Source organism: Nannobrachium achirus (assembly GCF_963921795.1).
Source record: "Nannobrachium achirus genome assembly, chromosome: 3".
Lineage (NCBI taxonomy): Eukaryota > Metazoa > Chordata > Actinopteri > Myctophiformes > Myctophidae > Nannobrachium > Nannobrachium achirus.
The window spans coordinates 26644069-26665337 of NC_137812.1; the positions used below are offsets into that span (position 1 = coordinate 26644069).

A 21269-nucleotide genomic window follows, 5' to 3' on the forward strand; every position below is an offset into this window, starting at 1 on the left:
ACATATCGTCTCAAGAGATGGTGTCGAAACCGACCCAGAGAAAGTTGTCGCACTGAAAACGTGGCCAAGACCCCAAACCCTAAAAGACTTGAGAAGCTTCTTAGGCTTTGCCGGCTATTACCGTCGCTTCGTCAAGGACTATTCTAAAATAGTGAAGCCATTAAACGATCTTACCTCTGGCTACCCACCTCTCAGAAAAGGCGAGAAGGTGACGATCTGTAAAGGGAAATACTTCAACCCGAAAGAGCCGTTCGCTGAACGATGGACACCTGCTTGTCAGGCAGCCTTTGAATGCATCATAGGGAAGCTGACATCCTCTCCCATCCTGGGGTTCGCAAATGCAAAGCTCCCCTACACACTGCATACGGATGCCAGTACTACTGGTTTAGGTGCTGCTTTATACCAGGAGCAGGACGGCCAATCAAGGGTCATTGCCTATGCCAGTAGGGGCCTTTCCTCTAGTGAGGCAAGATATCCAGCGCACAAGCTGGAGTTTCTAGCTTTAAAATGGTCAATCCTAGAGAAATTCCAAGATTATCTCTACGGTAACAACTTCACTGTGGTAACGGATAACAATCCGTTAACCTACATACTCACCTCAGCTAAGCTAGATTCTGCCAGTTATCGTTGGCTAGCAGCCCTCTCCACGTTCAATTTCAACCTCAAGTATAGACCTGGAAAGAGCAATCAGGATGCTGACGGTCTCTCCAGGCGACCCCATGGCATGTTGGTTGATGATGACGCTTCACTGGAAGAAAGAGAGAGAATAAAACAGTTCACCTCGCATCATCTAGCATCGTCGCCTGACCATCTAAACTTACCTGAAGATGCAGTTACAGCCCTATGTCATCGACTCCTAATAAAAGAACCCGACAACGACTTACCTTCAATGACGCTGGTTGAATCTCTGGCTCTCAATGCCGACGCTGTCCCAGATGTCTACAGTGATGAAGATCTATTGGGTCAAGTAACAGTCCCCATCTTCAGTGAGGATGACCTCAGAGAACGACAGGAAGCTGACCCTGCCATTAAGTATGTCCTTCAGCTGTTGGAAGCTGGAGGCAAAGTACCCCGGAACATCGGTTCTAACTCCCCTGAACTAAAACTGATGCTCAAGGAGTGGAAACGCCTCGAGATGCGAGATGGTCTCTTGTACAGGAAGCGTCAGAGTGAAGAGAAAACGGTCTATCAGCTCATACTTCCTGAGTCCCTCAGAGCTACTGTACTCACGTGTCTCCATGACGACATGGGGCATATGGGCATAGACCGTACCATTGACTTAGTAAGGTCAAGATTTTACTGGCCGCGAATGGCTGCTGATGTTGAGCACAAGGTCAAAACATGTGGCCGGTGCGTTAGGAGGAAAACTCCGCCTGAAAAAGCAGCACCACTGGTCAATATCCAGACAAGCAGACCAATGCAACTGGTCTGCATGGATTTCCTATCGCTGGAGCCTGATTCCCACAATACTAAGGATATCCTGGTCATCTCAGACCACTTTACGAAATATGCAGTAGCCATACCTACCAAGGACCAAAAAGCTACTACTGTTGCGAAGTGTCTGTGGGAGCAGTTTCTGGTGCATTATGGGTTTCCCGAACGCCTGCACAGTGATCAGGGGAGGGATTTTGAATCTCACACCATTAGGGAACTCTGTGCCATTGCGGGTATCAAGAAAGTGAGAACCAGTCCCTATCACCCGAGGGGCAACCCGGTTGAACGGTTCAACCGCACCCTTCTTGGCATGTTGGGTACCCTGAAAGAGAAAGAGAAGAGTCACTGGCGTGATTTTGTTAAACCGCTCACACATGCCTACAACTGCACCAGGAACGAGGTCACCGGATTCAGTCCCTATGAATTAATGTTTGGGAGGCAACCCAGGCTTCCTGTTGACATTGCATTCAACTTACCTGTCGGGGAAGGGACACGAGTATCCCACTCGCAATATGTACGAAACCTCAAGTCTCGACTGGAGGAGAGTTATCAAACAGCCGTTGAAAACTCCAGGAAAGTTGCTGAAAGAAATAAAAAGCGCTTTGATAAAAATGTCAGAGAATCTACCCTTGAAGTGGGAGATACCGTCCTGGTGAGGAATGTGCGGCTGAGGAACAAGCACAAACTCGCTGACAAGTGGGAGTCTGCTGTATACAGTGTCTTGAAACAGATGGGAGACTTACCTGTTTACATGGTCCAACCGGTGGATGAAGATGGTCCCATCCGCACTTTACACAGAGATCTTCTGCTGCCATGCGGGCATTTGGCTGAAGCTGAGGAAGATGAACCAGTCCAGCCAAAGCGGATTCGTCGTCCCAGGACAAGACAAAGTTCTCCTCAGGCCCAGGAAGAGGAACATTCTGAGTCTGAAGAGGAGTACCCAGTCTTCCCTGAGGAAACCTCAGTTCTCACCGAGGAGAGGTTCACAAGAGTATATGACATCCCAAAGCAGCTGGTCATATCTGACAATCCTACCACAGATAGTGAAGTGGGCGAGACACTACAAACCCAGCTACAAGTGGAGCCCTCTGCTGACAACGAGCCTGCGTTGCCTGTTGAAGGAGCAGAGGCGTGTCTTGAGGTGGCTGGAGATCACCAGTTAGAGAGTGCTGCTGAGCAACCTTCTCTGGGGGGAGGGGAGGTCTTGCCTGAGCCAGACCCTGTAACACTACCTGATACTGTGGAGGATGATGATGTACCCTTGCTGGATTTGGGTGATCTAGATGATGGGAATAATGGAAATGGAGAACAGGAAAATGACATTGATAATACAGAAGTTCATGATGCGCAAGCTGAGGAAACTATAGACATTCCTGAAGTTCATGATGTCCAAGCTGAGGAAACCAATGACTTACCTGTAAACCGTGGGGAAAACAGTACGGTACGCCGATCTGAAAGGCTACGGCGAGCACCAGGCCGTTTGGACTACCCACAGTTGGGTAAACCCCTCATCTCCTTTGCTCAAAGCCTTTTAGAGACTTTTAACCAAGCACTCAATTCCTTCAGTGATGACTATGACAGTCATGAAGTTATAACAATCTGAGTCAAAATGTTATAGCACATGAAGGGACTCATGCTGATTTAAGAGGGGAGTGTGTAACCCCTATAAGGTGTCACTAATTCTTTTTCTGTCATTTCTGTCATTTTATGGTTTCAATGCATTTTGCTGTAACTAAAGGGTTAATTTGTGTTCCAATTCAACACCTATGCACATGTTGACCACTAGAGGGCGCAATCTCCGGTGAATCCGGTCATTCTGCACTGAACCTGCTTGAGTGAAGACAGAGAGAGAGAGAGCTCCTGCTCGTTTTTGAAAACAAAAGAATTAAGCTTTGTTTCTGTGCAAATCTTGCTAAAAAGCACTAATATGAGCAGTGCATCCAGTGCTGCTTGTGTGATCCCTGTTCCTGTTCCAGTTTCTGTGTTTTGTTGCTGAAGAACTCCAGTAAGTTGTTGTTGTTGTGTGTGCCAACATGGCAGCAGCCATTTTGTGAACAATGAGTGGATGTTTTACAGAAAACAACACAGGGTGATAAGATACTATATAAAACCAATTGGAGTGATGTTATATTGTTGGAGAAGTTTACATTTTATGTTTTTGATATCTTGCCATTATTTGTTTTGGTTTGAGGACGATTTTGGTTATGTTACTGTGTTCAGCCCAATGCAGTAGAACTGCAGTCATGCTATGCTGCTAAAAGGGAGCACTTTTATGCATTTCATGATGTTAAAGGGGAACAATATGTGCATTTCATTTATTTATTTGATGCAGTTAAAAATGCAATTCATTTAATTTCATGGTGATTAAAAACAGTCCATTTACAGTTCATGGTTTAAGGTAAAAAGATAAAAATCCTTTAATGGATGTAATTTCATTTCATTCATTTATTTTGTTTGGAAAAAGATGAAGGTGAAGCTGTCATAATGGTTTTGCCAATCAGTGTTACTGTTCATGTCTGTCTGTCTGACAGACAGAGCACAATGAACAGAACAGTACTCCTATCCATGAGTAATGGTTAAAAATGAGTTACTGATTTGATTGATAAAGAAGAGAAGTTAATATGGTACCATATGGAGAGAAATAACTGAGAAAATAGTATTCTAACTGACTTTATTCATTCTGTACTATGTACAGATTGGTTTTTGTGTCTTGGTGGAACTCTGGTTTCAACCCTGAATGAGATGGCGAGCTAATACCCAGTGAAGAAGATCTGCAGGAGGAGCGTTTGGATGCAGTGGTGGCCACACTGCATTGGTTCTGAGGTTCTGCAGTGAACTGAACTGAGCTGAGCTGATAACTCACCAGAGTCGCAAGTATACTGAACTGTGTCAGATTCAAGGATTCTCATCCAGTACAAAGAATACGCATTCAAGATTCTCAAACAAGGAGTACACAAGTGTTTTCTACTTTTACTACCCGGGTAGAGTGCACTATTTTTCAAAGACAATTCCATTTTTTCTATTTTTCTGAAACACAAAGAGCTCTATTTTATTTTTGGGGGGTAATATTTCTATTTGTCCAATTTAAATATATACTGTCCACTGTTTGTTTATTGTTGGCAACTTGTGCAATAAATCTGCCAGCAGCTGTTCTGTGGTCAAATGTACAGTCCCTACAGTCTCAGTGTGAGTCTTTCACCTATCTGCTCAGGACCTAGAAATAAGTTAGCTAACCCCTGCTACACTAGCCCGTACCAGAGTAGGGGTGCTACATACACATCGCCAAAATAGGGAGTTTACAGTGGTTAAGTCTGCATGTTTTATAAATATTGAACCAATGAAAAGTATTAACAAGACCTTATGACTAAATAACTACTTTAGGATCCATTAAGTTTCCTTTAAAATTTCCTGATGAGTAACGGTTTTGGACGACGTACCAACAAGGTTTCCACCCACCAGGGATGATATACTATTACAGACGTGTTAGAAGATATTGTGGATGGAATGCCTTGCTTAACAAATGTTAAATGTCACTGAACCCAAGTAGCCTGCAGTAGTGGAAGGAGTTCGGCCTAGAGGCTCCAACAGACACTGAAGCCTTTGTGCTTTTAGTTGTTAGTACGTTTTACATTTGGCACTTTGCGATACAGTGCGTTTCTTGGGTAGCCCATGATTCTGAGTTGTCAATAATGTATAAGTGATTCTTATGGAATAAATGGATAGCAAGATGATTTATACCAGACAGGATTAGGTAAGACAGTGGTTCTCAAAGTGGATTCCAGGGACTCTGTGGGTCTAGATTGACCCATAAAGTCTGTAACTTTGACAGTGTACAAATGGAACCAAGTGAACCCTAACAGGTTCATTCGTACACTGTCAGAGTTGAGGGGAGACCATGAAATTTTGAAGTGTGAGAAACACTGCGGTAAGCTATTCAGTGTCATTTACACACGAGTTTCAGGGGGCCATACAGAGTTTGATAAAGTGAGTGAAGGGCCAGACAATGGACTATTGAACTATATATTAAAACGGCATACATTTAATAGACTGCAGCATCACTCACATTATGCAACATATTCTCTATTTTAGGCAGGGCCTTATAACCCATTTTCAGTAAGCATTTCCTTCATTTTGAACATTAAAAAAAAAAAGATCTATAAGCTCAAATCGTAACGCTGCAGTACAGCTATTTTAAAATGTTTTTCAAAATAAAACAAAATGCCAAATAACAAGTGACGTCATAGGCACATGTTGCCCATGTGTAACATAAAACCTTTATACTTATTAAACCAGACCCGAGTTGCAACTGTACTGGGTGGGTATGCCCCCACTATACACCAAACCTCTTGCGTTGTGAGCTTGTATATCAGCTATTTTGGGGGATAACGTTCCCCCCAAAATAGCGATGCTGGTGTTCAAGTGGTTAAGTACACAAAGTAACCTTCCTTTAGTGCAGGTTAAATCAGATCACCTCGACATTAATGGGTCTTTAAGAGAGAAGCCCTACCAGAAATAAATAAAATCAGACAGGTACTGAACATTGTATTTGAATGTTTATTTAAAGTTATTCCCGCATTGAGCCCCCTTCCCATGTGGGGGCCTAGTCTGAAAGGAGGAGGATACAGACCACTGTAGCGCCACCTCAGCAGCACGCTAAATAACAAGGCTACAGGTTTGGTCACAACACCCCTACTGCCCGCTGCTGCGGCTCTCTGTGCGCCCCTGTGATAACAGGCTAGCATTGTGAGGCTGGCTCACACAGATGACCAAGGACAGGTGTCCGCAGTAAGACCACGGGTGAAAGTTTAAGTGCGTGAATCCAAATCAATGAAACCAGAAAAAAAGAATCAAGGTATTATTTAATACAAGTAGCAGGATAAAATAGGGGGTTTGGGGGGTGTAAAAAAGAAAGAAAGAAAAAAAGTATAGATTAAACGTTTCCTCTCTTCTCCCCTGCTGCTGAAACTACAGGGCACGTGCTTTGATGATGTCACTAAGGTAGAACGTTGAGACTCGAGACTGGAAGTCCCGAGATTCACAGCGTGGTTGTCCTCCTCCAGTCAACGCGACAATTCTTCTCTCCTCCTCGTCCCACACACGCACAGTTGGACTGCTGGAGAAAGAACCACTGGTTAGATACAGTCTAACATGTATGCCCACTTTGTTCATGTCTTTTCATGTCAAGGTCCATTATTTATTGTACATTTGAGCCACTGACCACCATTTGATGAGATTTAGCCTCTCAGACCCAAAACGTAGAATGTTTTTTTGACGGAAGATATTTGCCCACAGTTCCATGCTGTATTGACGTGGTACCATCAGGCAAACTTTGCTCAAAATAACAAGTCTTCTACATTCTTTAATTGTGTAGAATTAAGTAATAACAATTATTTAACTCTTGATAGCGTAAAATGAAACCAAATGGACATGCAAGGGTCCGTTTGGTTTCATTTGACACTCTCAAGAGTTAAAGCTCTGTAAGGGTCTATTTGGTTACCAACTCTCCATCATTTAGCTGGGGACCACCTGCAATCCCTTCAAGGACCACTAGTGGTCCATAGACCACTGGTTGAGACCACTGATTTAGCATATTATGGCAAGCACCTGTGATGATATGAGAGTGCACCACAGGAATCAAGTGGTTGGATGGACTGGACTGACTGCCCTTCTACTGTGTACAAGCTCACAAAGCATCGCACTAGGTTGTGAGCTTGTAGGTTAGGCATTTTCAGTTGAGTTGACATTTGTGGACAATCTGTGTCTATAATGACATACTTAAAATGGGGATGCCAGGTTGACAACTTGGCAGTGGTGGAGCTCACCTCATTTACCATCATTCACATACTGTACCACTGCAAGTTAGGACATGCTGTTTTGTAACCACCACCAGTCCATCCGTTTCCCCTGCAGGGTTAACCCAGGGAATGACACTAACAGTTGCCCGAGTCGACTGCCAGGGGCTGGTAAATAAAATGGTCGGGCAGGTAAAGTTTGTGGCCATGACCCGAGGGCAAGTAGACCATGACCTGTACTTGACCAACGGCCAAGTGCCTCTGAGACCTTAGTGTCAACCCCTGGTTGACATACTGTATATCTCCCTACGCTTAAATGAGCGTCTTCCAATTGTGCTGAGCAGGCAATAAAATATGTAGCAGAGCCTGTATGCCAAGATGAAATATAGCACACCTGTACAGTAACATATCTAGCAGAGCCTGTATGCCAAGATGAAATATAGCACACCTGTACAGTATTTACATTAAAAATACAATATTTTCCGATTTAATTATCTGACCTAAGTGCAGATATTGACACCCATTATTGGGACAGAGAATGACTTCTGAATTTTGCTAATGCCAACACCAATTTGCAATAATGCACCAATGTGAGATAACATCCATGTTAAAGCATTGCAAAATATACGCACAGCTCTTATGAATCCGTCTCTAATTGTGGGCTCGCCTATAAGGCGAGCACACTTTAGATATTGTCATTATTTATCTACCAGAGCAGTCAACAGTTCTCCTCAAAACTTCGGTTCCTTTCTACTCCTACATACTTAGACTGAAAATGAAAATAAAAACATCAATGTGTTCAGCTTACAGTGGCGAAGTGTGCTATTATTTTTTACAGCAATCGGCCAAATGGTGGCGCTGTAGGAAGCCTTTGAAAGTGCGAACTTTGAACAGATAGAGCTCATGCTGTGTTTGAGGTACAGCCATGAAACCTGTATACACGTATGTGTCTCCTCATGCCGAACAACTTTTACGCTCTGACTTTTGACCTCTGACCTTTAGATCCCCCACAATTTGGAATTATATGAAAAACAGTCAAAATCTATCTCCTCCTGGGATTTTAGCGTGACGCGCACAAAACTTTTTTCACAGGAACTTTGGACCAATACGGTCAAACTAGTCTCGGCGGATTTCTTTTAAAGTGAAATATACATTTTTAATAATTCAATCAATATTGCAGTTTTATGCAAATTATTCTTCAGCCTCTAAATCATACATGCAAAGTTACACGTTCATGGCATTTGGCAAAGATGTAGAGGGTTAGTCAAAGTATCACTGAAACCAATTTTATTCAAATCGGCCAAAGGGGGGCGCTATACGAAGCGTTTGAAAATTCAAACTTTAAACGGGCATAAGTCATGCCTCGTTTCGTTTGAAGACATGCAACTTGCTTACACGCGTGCTTTGACTCAAGCGGAAGACATCTGTGTCTTTGTTAAGTAAGCTCCGCCCATAGATTTTCTGCCATTTTGAGCAGTTTGTAAAACGCTTAAACCCGCTTTTATTCTGGAATTTTCGCATCACGTCCACAAAACTTTTTTTACATGAACTTTGGACCAATATCTAAAGATCTGTCAGATCGGATTTTTTTTTTTAAATTGAAACATGCTTTTTTAATAATTCAATGAATATTGCAGTTTTATGCAAATTATTCTTCTGCCTCTAAATCATACATGCAAAGTAACATGTTCATGGCATTTGGCAAAGATGTAGAGTGTTAGTCCAAATATCACTTAAACCAATCTTACTCCAATTGGCCAAAGGGGGGCGCTATATCATTTTGAGCAGTTTGTGAAACGCTTAAACCTGTTAGGATTTTTTTAGAAATTTGCATGAAACATTCTACACACAATCTAAGGACCTTTATCTAATATGCCTATGAAGTGCACACACAAAAAAATATATAATAATAATAATAAATATAGCTGCAAGCAGCGATAAAGTGGCCAAAGCCAAAAACACCTCAAATCATGAACACAGCCTGCAATGTGCGTGAAATCTTGCAAGCACATTCCCAATAGGTCAAGGAACAGATACCACCCTTCTTACATTGGCCTGTTATAGCGCCACCAGCGGGTCAACTTTTGCACAACACATTTTTGGAACAAAATGGACCAATCTTTGACGTCAGTAACGTCAAAGAGAGCACTGCCTGCGATCTTGACATTTTGTACTTTTATAGCCATTGTTTTCTGGCTTGAAGCGAGCCCACAATTGTTTCGAAGGAACAATATTTTTCTAGTCTCACATTTGTTGCACACACAGATCAGGGCTACTGAGCACAGTTCATTCTTGTGTTATGGGTGTCAACTATGTGGGTGATGTAGACTTAATTTCAACATGGTTGTCAAATTAGTTTTTGAATGGGAGCAATAACCAGCCTTGGGTTAGGAATTCTGTAAACAACACTTGACTGACTTGAGTGGCCGACACCACATTAGTTGACAATGGAGATTTACGTTCAGAGAACTTCAGGGCAAATATCGCACAACTCAAGTGTCAACACAGACACAGTAAATACAGGAGCGAGTTCTGTTTCTTGTGCATACAAGCAAGCGTTCTAGGTCTACTGAATGTGTGTGTGTGTGTGTGTGTGTGTGCGCGTGCGTGCGTGCGCATGGACACAAACAAGAATTTCTCCAAAATGGTTAAGGCCAAAGATGTCGCTGTGAATGGGCACACTGTCAAGTTTATACGGTGTGTGTGTGTGTGTTACCTGCGTAGGGGACTACAGATCTCCGAGGGGAATGATTTCTTCGTTGATAAAAAACTCGATGGTCTCCTCCTCCCAGTCTTCCACGTTACTGTCCAGTTCATCCGTGTCCACACCTGGAAGAGACACGCACACATTCAGTGCTCGCACGCCAAACACTGACGGATCACGGGGTGCTTGTGTGCATAAGCATGCACGCCTGTGAGTCACTGAGAAAGGTCAAAAGTAGGCGGCTCGTACCTCCTCTGAGCTCGAGGCGGAGGTCCCTCTGTTCCTGGTACGTCTGAGTGGCTGCCTCGCGGTAGAGGCGATACTCATCCATCATGGCCCTGCGCTTGTCAACCAGCTCCTACTCACACAAACACACTGCGTTTTAGCATTATATATTCACACACTCATTTTCTACAGGGGTCATGCTTTCATCATTAAACTTAGCTACTCCAGATGACAGGAGAGCCAAATCCAAATGTCATAAATCCTTTTTACACAGTATCTGTATGATGGAAGAAATGATTAAATAATCAACTGATCAATCGACGAGAGCTTTAACATACAAAAATATCCCCCATCTTGTGCTACGAAACCTAACTATAATTGTGTGTACAAAGAACAGAAAATAGTCATGCTCATGACTATTAAACAAAACAAAAATGTATGAGCTCTCCTCATATAGGTCATGGCTGAAGCGGCAGTTATGACCGCAGCAAACATCAGATAGCATGCAGATATGGAGGGCCGCCCCTCAACAGATGTTCACAGCAACGTAACAGGGTCTAACCTTGGACGCCTTGGACTGGCTCAGACGATCCTTCTGCTCAAAGATCTTGGAATACTTCTTTAGGTCCTTTTTGATCGTCTGTGGGAAAGAGAACGCAGCAGGAAGTTAAAAGAGGCACACAAATAGATCATGGTTGTAGGCTGGAAACCTTGCATATCCAAAAATGCTACGTTTGTGTAAATAGACGGTCATAACTTGTTGCCTTGCTCAGAAAAGAAATCTATGTTTTTTTCACTAAAGACGGAGTGCCTTGGAAACCTTCTCTTTGTAAGTCTGCCGGCCACACCTTTTGGAATTTAGCATTACTTCCTTTTTGTTCCAATATACAAACACATATGAAGTGGTAACTGTGAGCCTCAGAGCAAAGTTGGAATCAGGAGCAGATAGTTCTGCTCTCATACGAGGTGTCAGAAAAGTTATTTAGTTTGTCATCACAGGCTCTAGAAAATAGGACACACACACACACACACACACACACACACACACACACACACACACACACACACACACACACACACACACACACACACACACACACACACACACACACACACACACACACACACACACACACACACACACACAGTACCTTGATCTCATAGACTCTTAACTATCCCTGCTTTCATTTGGTCATCGATCAAACCGATCCTTTTTGTTCCATTATTTTCTGCATGTATTCTTGAGCTTATTTTTAAATAATTAAGTAAAAAAAGAAAAAAAAAAACGTACCTTGATCTCTTCGGCGGCCAGTAGGGTGACTGGCCGGGGTCTCCAGAGCAGCTGGCAGAAACGGTCCTTGTTGTTCTTCTGCAGCAGGCGGCCCTGGAAGGTCCACAGCCAGTAGGCGTTGTCCACCTGGAGACACAAGTGGAGGAGACGTTAGGGGTGACTGCATGGCATTCCTACCTTTGAACCCATTTAGACCAGGGACGCATTATTACTTTAACCATTATTTTATGCTTTAACTATTAACCCATTTAGACAGGGATTATTTAATGCTTTAACTATTGAAAAATAGCAGATATACATGCTCATCGTGAAAATGTGTGCACATTTTTCAATATATATTTTTCAAAGCAAACTTTTGTAACTCAAATCTCTGCTTCTGGGGGGGCCCTGGAACAACATATTTTTAGATGGGGGTCTGCGGCTAAATAAATTACATTTTGGGGGTCGTTGACATGAAAAAGTTAGAGAACCACTAATTTAGAGGAAGGATTTAGAAGTCGGGTCAAAGATCAGGTCAAAGATATTCAAAGACTTGCACACATTTTCACGATTTTTCAAAAATAGCAGATCTACAAGCTTGCAGCGTGGCACTCGGTGCCGCGCTGTGAGCTTGTATATCTGCTATTTTTCAATAGTTAAAGCATAAAATAATGGTTAAAGTGGTTAAAATCTTAACACGACTCAGGCGCGTTCCAGGTATTTGAAGGTAAAAACATAGCAGATATACAAGCTCACAGGCACTCGGTGCCGCGCTTTGAGCTTGTATATCTTCCATTCTTTTAATAGTTAAAGCATAAAATAATGGTTAAAGTCGTTCCAGGTCTTAAAGCTATACTGTGTAAGTTGCTCAACTAGTGGTCAGTAGCGGTATTGCTTTTTTCGGCCGTTTTTCGGCCGGAGTCGTCGCGGACCACCGCCGCGGACCACCGGAGCGGCGCCAGCAAACCACCGCGACCGATAGTAATCCGTGGAGGGGTAGAACGCATGGTAGAACGTAATTTTCTGGCCAGGATTTGTGGATTAAGAGGTTAAAATCCTTCACCATGGTAAACACTGTAGCCAAGCGGAGGCGCTTCCTGGAGACCAGAGCAGATAAGCTGTGATTGGCCGGTAGTGTACCATGTGTGCATGATCGGCGATGTGATTGGGCAACGTATACACAACGTATACAGATGATGCAGATTACGTCATTTTGGCGCGAAATCCCGCCCCTGTCACTGCTAAGAAGAAAACATATAAAGAGAAGGCTTCAGAAGCTGAAAATAACGGAGTGGGTGTTCTAAAACTTTAGCGATTTAACAGTTAGGACAATTTTAAGATTTGTTTTATAAAAAAAGTTACATGGTACAACTTTAACTCATTTGCCGCCCCGAAAAACCTTGATTTTCGCGTTATATGCCACAAAATAACTGTAAGCCTCAGATCAAAGTTAGAATCAGGAGCAGACAATTCTGCTCTCATACGAGGAGTCAGAAAAGTTATTTCGTTTGTCATCACAGGCTCTAGAAAATAGATACACCCACACACTCAATGGGACCCTATGGCCTATTCTAAAACGCCTTCTAAATTCTACCTAGGTTTTCTGAAAAAAGTTTTTAAAAAAAAGGTGAAAACCTTTTCAGGATTCAAATTCAAAAACAGCAAAAGTAGCAGAAAGACTATCTCAAAAACGCGTCACTTTGTGGCACGTCTCAGTCCTATAGGACAAAACTATTTGTGTCTTCTATCATTAAGGTGTTGTGTGTGTGTGTGTGTGTGTGCGTGTACCTTGTGGCTCCACCAGGACACAGAGGTGACCAGGTAGCGGCCAGTGGGATCCCACTCAACATCGGACGCCATGTAGTGCTCAGCTATGTTCATCAGGGTGCAGTCTGACGTGTCCACAAAGGCAAGGGCCCCGTTCATACTGGAAGCACACACATACATGCAATGTGGGGAAAGGTTAGTTCTATGCAGAACACATTAACTTGTGGAGTAGTGGTGTTAATGCTGGGCTAATGCTGGGCTATAACTATGGGCTATAAACTAAAATCAAACATTTCTAAACAATGTTAATTTTGACAGCAAATTTTAATTTAGTCTTAAGATAAGACATCATTTAGTTTTAGTCCTACATTACTCATCTGAAATTGTTTAGTCTTGGTCTAGTCTTTCTAAATATCAAAATCTTAAGTCTTTTAGTCTTAATGTCTTTTGAGAGAAAATTTGAGATTTAGTCTTGAATCACACTATTCGGTTTTAGTCCTATTTTAGTAATCTTAGTGAACAAAATATGAAAATGATTCAACAAAATTAACAGTTTCAAATCCTTATCTAAGCTATATGCATCATATGGGAGCACTAAGTCTAATGAGCCTCAGATCAGAAGTAGAATCAGGAGCCGACATCCAGCTCTCATACGAGGTGTCAGAAAAGTTTTAAAGTTTTGTCATCAGTGGCTCGTTCTTGTCGACATCCCTCTCTCTCTCAAATTTCACAGCGATTTTACAGACATAATAACTGACCTCCTGAGACCAGCCAGCACCATAAACTGTCCCTGTGGGCTCCAGAAGATACTGTTGGCCTGCTGTTTGTCAAACATTTCTGTAAAAGAGAAGGACAGAAAACAATCCATTCAACGGAGGGTGATACCGTTGCATAAGGAAAACGTTTCACCATGCCTCTACGTCAGGGGTCTTCAACAGGGGGTCCCCAGAGTTACTACAGGGGGTCCTACACATCTTTGAGTGATAGAAACTTTTTTTTTCTCCTTTTTTATATTAACCACTTGAACCCTAACGTCCATATTCTGAGAATATAGCAGCTCACTACACCTCGCACTGCGAGGCGCTGTGAGCTTGAAGATCGGGTATTTTTTGGTAAAGAGGTTTGGTGTAGAGGGGAAAAAGAGGAGGCTAAGTACAGAGGGAGAGGAGGCTAAGTACAGAGGGAAAGGTCAACTTTATTAAATATTGACGGTTCAAGTATCTGAAAATACTATTTGAAATGAATCGAAAATACAATGATGATTGTGCTGCCAAACATCTCTCTCTCAACTAAGGGGTCCTTGGCCTGAAAACGTTGAAGACCCATGCTCTACGTGAAACACTTACTTATGAGGTCGATCTTGCCGTTGTTTTTGACGTGGTAGAAGGAGGCGTTGATTCTAGGAGACTCCCCGTGGAGAACTGCAAACTTGCTGCCGTTGGGTTCCCAGGCAAACGCTATGATGCTCTCTGGAAGGACAGAGTGTGGCCAGGTCATGTTTTGATGTTGTGGTTGCAGACACGGTTCTGTTAGCTGTTCTATATTTGAGAGGACTCAAATGCCCCATTCAAGAGTTGACACCAAGTTATCAAAATGTTGGGTCCTCACATGTATGGCAACTCCAAACTCTGTGTGTGTGTCAGAGCATTAGTGTCTGTCTGTATCCGTCGAAGGGATGGGACGATAATTGCCATTAACTTTTATCACGATAAAAGAAACACTCACAATAATCTTATTGTGGATATTTAATTTATCGTGAAATTGTCCCCCGTCAAGCACTGGGATCAATTCATCTTTTATTTGCCAAGCTGCATATCTGGTTCCATTTAAACCCTCTATAATTGGTAAAAGGGACCTATAAATAACCAAATCTCTTTGCCAAAAATAACAGACCTACAAGCTCACAACGTGCTGCGTTAGGACGCGTTGTGAGCTTGTAGCTGTTATTTTTGGCAAATGTTCCGCCCCATGATAATGGATGTAGGGGATATTTTGATTAACGTAAATCACAATTGCTTTGGTCACAATAATTGTGACATGAAATGTTCATATCGTCCCATCCCGAATGTGGTGTTTGTGTGCACTCGCAGGCGTACGTACCCTTCATTTCTACCACATCAACGGGAACCTGTTTCTCCCTCATTCTGAAGATCTCAAAGTTGGTGACCACACCCTGAGAGACAAAGATGCAAGTGTCATCATTAGCATTCGCTGTGGCTAGATTACCCCAACTTCTGAACGTCCGCTCAAGGTAGCCGTCTCCTCCTGTACCTGTGTTCCCTTGGGGGTCCTGTCCACTTTGACGCAGAGGTAGTCTCCGTTTCTCTGCCAGTGCAGTTTGCAGTCGACAACGTTGAACAAGTTGCGAACCCTGATCTCTTGGCGGGAGGGGATCTGCATCAGGGTCACCCTGGCAGGGATGTCTTTGTCCTCTGGTACCCAGAACGCTAGGATGTTGTCACCGGGAGACCACGAGAAGTCCCTGAAGCAAACACAAACACAGTTAACGATTAACGATGTAAAACTAAACACAGGTCCATCTAATATACCAACACACATGAAGTGGTAACTGTAAGCCTCAGAGCAAAGTTAGAATCAGGAGCAAATAGTTCTGCTCTCATACGAGGTGTCAGAAAAGTTAATTTAGTTTGTCATCACAGGCTCTAGTCTGAAAACACACACACGGCAAGGATTCAAGTGTAAACCGCCATAACAACCACTATGATATCATCCCTTAAAGCATACGGTTAATAGATTACAAAAATTAAGGATTGACTTACTTGATTCCATTGATCTTGAGACTCTTCTTGTCGAGCAGGCCCATAGACTAATAAAGGAAAAGGGTCTGGTTTTAGTCTAGCTTACAATACACCAAATAAATAAATACAGAATATGTTTTAGTCCATTTTCTTACCGGAGTCTCATAGATGCTCAACGTATCCTGGGTCATCCTGGCAAAGAACTTCCCGTCGTGGCTCCATCTGAGGACAAATATATTACCATTTCAAGAACGTAGAAACAACATTGTATCTAATGGATGTGGAGTAGATCAGATCCAGAAAGAGGTCTATAGGGAGTAGGATTGGAAATAAAAGCTTTGATATACTGACTTGAAGATGGGCCAGTGTGCCGAGCTCTCACAATGGAAGCCTCTCTTCTTCTGACCCGTTAGAATATCCCAGATGATGATGGCCTGCGGGTCCTCTTTAGTGTCCATCAGTGGACTGAAGGTCACAACATACCTGGGAGGAGGCACCACAAACCATACATTAGGCTTCAGATAGCTCACACAATCCACAGTCCACATACATCTAAACTTGGGTGTGCAGGTCTTGGGGTTTGCATGTCATTAGTTGCTGTTATGCTAGTTTCTTGTGCAAGTGCTGAAATGTTTGTCATTGAGCCAAATATGTCATTTTTACTTTCAGGTAGTACCATTTGTCAACGAGTAAAGCCCTTTGCACACAGGCGCGTTTAACCGCACGGATAAAACGGACAATATAATTTTTTGAAAAGAAAACAATTATTCTCTATGACCTCATGCACACCGGCTCCGAATTAGCCGTGCGACGAGTGGCTGCCGCCGTGCGTTTTTTTCTCGATCGAACCCAGTTCGATTCGTGCGTCTTGTCGCATGCGGTAAAAAACTCATCACTCCTTTTATGACTCCTTTTTGGATCCGCAGCGCCGATTCCGCACAGCCTTGCACACCAAATCCAATGCGTTTTATTCATGCCACAAACGAAAAAAACGCAACTGTCCTGTGTGCAAAGGGCTTAATTGTCTTACCAGCATACAGGATCAAAATGTCTCAATGGAGACCAAATACAACCCCCCTATATTTCACCGTACGACAAATAGCAACAATGTTTGTCTATTATGAAACACCCAAAATAGGGGAACCAGGTTGAAAGGGGTTAAAAAGGGCAGCTTGTGATACATCAAACTGTGCAGTAAGTAGTATTATTAAGCAGACAACAAAAAGATAATATTGATAGTATGTGTTAGGTGATGAGGCGTGTAGACAGGTGATGAGTGAATGATGAGCTTACCTCTCACAGGGGGAGAAGTCGATGAGCGAGACGCCCTGGTGGCTGAACCTCTGGATCTGTTTGAACTTCTCGCCACCCCACAATGCAATGCCACGCTGGTGGAAGGTCGCCAGGTAGGTTCCTTTGGGAGACCAACGCACGTACGTCTCTGTCCAGCGCTACAGACAAGACACACACACCATTAAACTGGAAGCCAAGCTCCTCCAGACAGATCACTTGTGGATGACAACTCACGTCTTTCTATCAGTTCTGTGGTCATTTCTCTTACGGACCACGGAATGACTTGACTCACCGCTCTCTCCTCAGATATGATTGGCTCCTTGGAGTCGTTGTTGAAGATGGCCGTCCTTTCTCCCGATTCGTAAATCACACTGTACTGGTCGCGACAGTCTGGGTCCTCAATCCAGTGGCGCATGTTACCCTGGAGAGAGATAGACGAACGAACACACACAATATTAGTGGATGTAGGCTGGACAATCCAATACATTGCTGGTATCATGCAGGGATCAAAAACTGAGCATTTAGAAGGAGTGGTAACTGTAAGCCTCAGAGCAAAGTTAGAATCAGGAGCAGATAGATCTGCTCTCATACGAGGTGTCAGAAAAGTTAATTTAGTTTGTCATCACAGGCTCTAGAACACACACACACACACACACACACACACACAATGAATCAATTTCAGCGAACAAACGCCAATAATTTTAGCGCAGATCCACAATGAAACACTCACAAAGCCACAATTTGAACACTCACAAAGTCTTTGAAGTCCTGTTTCTCAGGAGTTACCCACTCGTCACTGATGTTCATGTACCTGAGGAAATTGGACATGGTGGAAACGCATCAGTGTGTGCACAACAGCAACTGAAGTCATTCCACTAACAGCATTACATAAGATTCCACACTTACTTGTCAAAATCAGTGAACACGTTGACCCTGAACGTGTGCTGTTTGTCTAGTTTATAGCCATCAGCGTTCTTCACAGCCTCCAGAGCCTGAGTGGGAGCACCATACTCCAAGAAGATGTATCTGGAAAAAACGTTAAATAAGCACTTAAACCCTATTTAATACTTTGCTGCACGAAGGTGTCACAATGTCTACAATTACATGAATTGTATCTTCTTATATTGAAATTGATTAAAAGGTGGATGTCACAAACTTAAGGTCCGTATTTGATTGGTCAACAGTCAAAAAGTAACACCAGGATTTGATTGGCCAAGCTTTGCACAACGTAATGCTTTTATGTCCCAGCCATTACATGGCCTGAACATCTAGTAATTCTATAATGACATGCCCAAAATAGGCACGTCAGGTTTAAAATAGCCACGACAGACGATCACAGAGATCTCCCCCTACATCTAAATACAATATAGTGGTACATATGCAATTCTGGGAAATTGCAAGTGTGGTTGCTGTTTTTGCATTTTCCCCATTCAAGTCGATGGGGAAACTTAATTCACAAATAAATCTCAACAACAACGTATCTCTAAGCAAAATGCAAGCACACGATTCCCGATGAAGCCGGTCGATTTGATAAATGACTCGAGTGTGTGCCGCCAAAACTGTGGGAGGAATAGTCAGTGGTAACTGTGAGCCTCAGAGCAAAGTTAGAATCAGGAGCAGATAGTTCTGCTCTCATACGAGGTGTCAGAAAAGTTAATTTAGTTTGTCATCACAGGCTCTAGAACCCACATACTGTACACAAGAAATCAATTTCAACAACTGATCACTGACGTTAAGTTTAGCACTATTGCAATGGCCAATAATTGGAGAGCAGATCCCCAGAATTAAACACAAATTTGGCCCGCCCCGTCCATTGAGTTCAATGGACAGGTGGTGCCATCTTGGGAGGTTTTCTGTTATTACTGTCAATGGTGTGACATGTATTGTCTTTCTATGAAATACAAGACTAGGTTTAAAGTGGTCAAGTTTGATGCGGCAGTACACATAATAAGTTAACTAAACCATCTCTGTAGGACAATGCAGTCTTACCCTTTAGTCAGGCCATCCGCTTCAGGGTAGAACTCGTTGGTGATCTTGCCGAACTTGGAGAAAATCTTGTGGATGACATTTTTGAGCTTCTCCAGACGCTCTGGGCCCACCTGGGGAACATTGTCCACCACCACCACAGAGTCTATGCCGTCGGCTTCCAGGGGCTTCTCTCTCAGGAGGTCTTCCAACAGCTCTGGACCAAGGAAACAAAAGGGAATGTAAACATGTTAGACTTCATTGCACGATGTTGTCGCACTGCAATAATAGCAGCTGTACAAACTCCCATCGCCCAACACTGCTGAGCTTGTACATCTGCAGTATAGAGTACTGCATATACTAAGAGTTGGACCTGGCAGAGGGTGAAGATCAGACAACAAAACCAAGTTTTATCTACACACTTTGACTAGAAGGATTCTACACACACACACACACACACACACACACACACACACACACACACACACACACACACACACACAGATAGATGTGTGACTCAAATCACTTGTGGAAATACAGAGCTGCAACACTGATGGTAAGATAACAGCTGGTGGTCCACAAAAGCTACCTATTCAATGTTTTATTGTAGTCCTGTCATGTCAATCCTCGGCAGGTTTTCACACACATCACCATCTTTTCAAATTGCAGCAAAAACGCTTCCATTCAGCTCCCTGTTGCGCCATTTGCATAACAGAATGGGACCATTTTGAACGGTTGAATAAGCTGTATGACTGTCACACACTGTGCTACACTTAGCATCAACGATCCCGTTGAACTTGGGGATTGATTTAAGGCTAAGAGAAAATTATTTCCCTACAACTAATGTCATGAATAATAGCTCAAATCTAAGTCCAGTGAACACCAATTAACGTGTAATTGAAATTCGAAAGACCGGGCAGTAATAACCAGGGCCGGCAAACTGATAAGCTATTATTTCGGCTAGCTCACTTGCTGTGGTCTGTAGCAAAAACACTAAGGACGGGCCATTGACGTCACAACCAAGGGACATCCAGCGTGGAAAACTCCGCGCCGTTTCTCTCTCTACCATTTCAATATTATTTGTAGGCTATTATTTTTTATAGTAAACGAAAAACACAGAGGAATAAGGTTAATGTTATAAAAAAGGTATATTAAATACATTATTTATCACATATTTGGTGTTTAAAGGCTTTAATAAGCCCACAACTACTTAAATCCTATTTCAAGAAAAGAGCTGTAACAGCTATTAAATGCTTTTGAAAAATGTCACCCATGACAAGCCCAAAATAAGGACTCGCGCTCACGCCGGACTTGAACAAGCGACGAAATACCACAGAATATGATTTATTTCCCGTTAGGGCACTTAGGGCACCTCTAAAGTGGGTGCATCTCTCCACTCCGACATGTCTCCATTCCGACACTAACCCTATCTCTACCCCTACCCTAAACCTTAGGCCCATGGGGAGTGTCGCCACTCCGACAATAAGAAGTCCATTTCGGAGTGGCGACATGTCTAAAGTATGGCTAGGGGGAGTCGCTAGGGCCCCCCCGTGGTGACACTACGGGCTTCCGCACTGTACGTGACGTCACTGTACCATCCTTGTCATCCTGAACGGCTAGCAGACTAGCCAGCCTTGCTAGCATAGCAGCCAGAGGGCCGGACGAACCGGCGGGTTTCCTAGCGGGCGCTGCTCACCCTCGTCCTCGATGTCGTCCACGAAGTCCTCCGTGTCGCTGAAGGAAGGCTCCTCTTCCTCGTCGTACTCGGGGTCGTCCGCCATGTCCACCGTATCTTGCATTTAAACAAGGTTCTGGAGGGGATTCGGTCTCTGTAGAAGAAAAGGGGAGCTAAAACGTGGGGTTTTTACAGAGACGGGCGGCTGATGTGGCTGCCATGTGCGATCCGGGAAAATGGAAGGAGCGAAGGAAACGTCAATCCGGAAGTCAGTGCGTCACATTCGAGCTGCGCCGCAAAGAAAGGCGCGATCTCCAAACAACGGGGATCCGTCGTTGTGATCTTGTTTTTGGTATGTAGATCAGCGAAACACGCAGTTGCTCTC

The 21269-nt window shown here is 43.3% G+C and overlaps 1 protein-coding gene across 2 annotated transcripts; it reads right to left on the bottom strand.

Annotated features, from left to right (window-relative positions):
- Positions 1 to 5968: 5968 nt before the first annotated feature.
- eif3ba (eukaryotic translation initiation factor 3, subunit Ba) lies at positions 5969 to 21116 on the bottom strand. Of its 2 annotated transcripts, none has more exons than XM_080721999.1 (19): positions 20906 to 21116; positions 19234 to 19426; positions 18151 to 18270; positions 17998 to 18055; positions 17537 to 17665; positions 17245 to 17402; positions 16303 to 16434; positions 16107 to 16173; positions 15973 to 16019; positions 15464 to 15674; positions 15293 to 15365; positions 14539 to 14661; positions 13951 to 14029; positions 13214 to 13352; positions 11447 to 11572; positions 10718 to 10795; positions 10180 to 10288; positions 9943 to 10055; positions 5969 to 6544 (listed from the first exon to the last, which is right to left on the bottom strand). In XM_080721999.1, the coding sequence occupies exons 1-18, from the start codon at positions 21006 to 21008 to the stop codon at positions 9955 to 9957; spliced, it is 2046 nt and encodes a 681-aa protein (XP_080578125.1). In that variant the 5' UTR covers positions 21009 to 21116; the 3' UTR covers positions 5969 to 6544; positions 9943 to 9954. The 2 variants fall into 2 exon arrangements, with proteins under 2 accessions (XP_080578125.1, XP_080578124.1); XM_080721998.1 differs by having other exon boundaries at positions 5969 to 6547.
- Between the last annotated feature and the right edge of the window lie 153 nt (positions 21117 to 21269).

Bases quoted from the DNA above. Each gene is read 5' to 3' on its own strand.
- eif3ba (XM_080721999.1), bottom strand. From the start codon at position 21,008: ATGCAAGATACGGTGGACATGGCGGACGACCCCGAGTACGACGAGGAA. The intron at 17,403-17,536 runs GTGAGTCAAGTC...TCTTGTCTGTAG, and splicing joins TCATATCTGAGGAGAGAGCG to CGCTGGACAGAGACGTACGT. The intron at 14,662-15,292 runs GTACGTACGCCT...CTGTCCTTCCAG, and splicing joins TGATGTGGTAGAAATGAAGG to AGAGCATCATAGCGTTTGCC.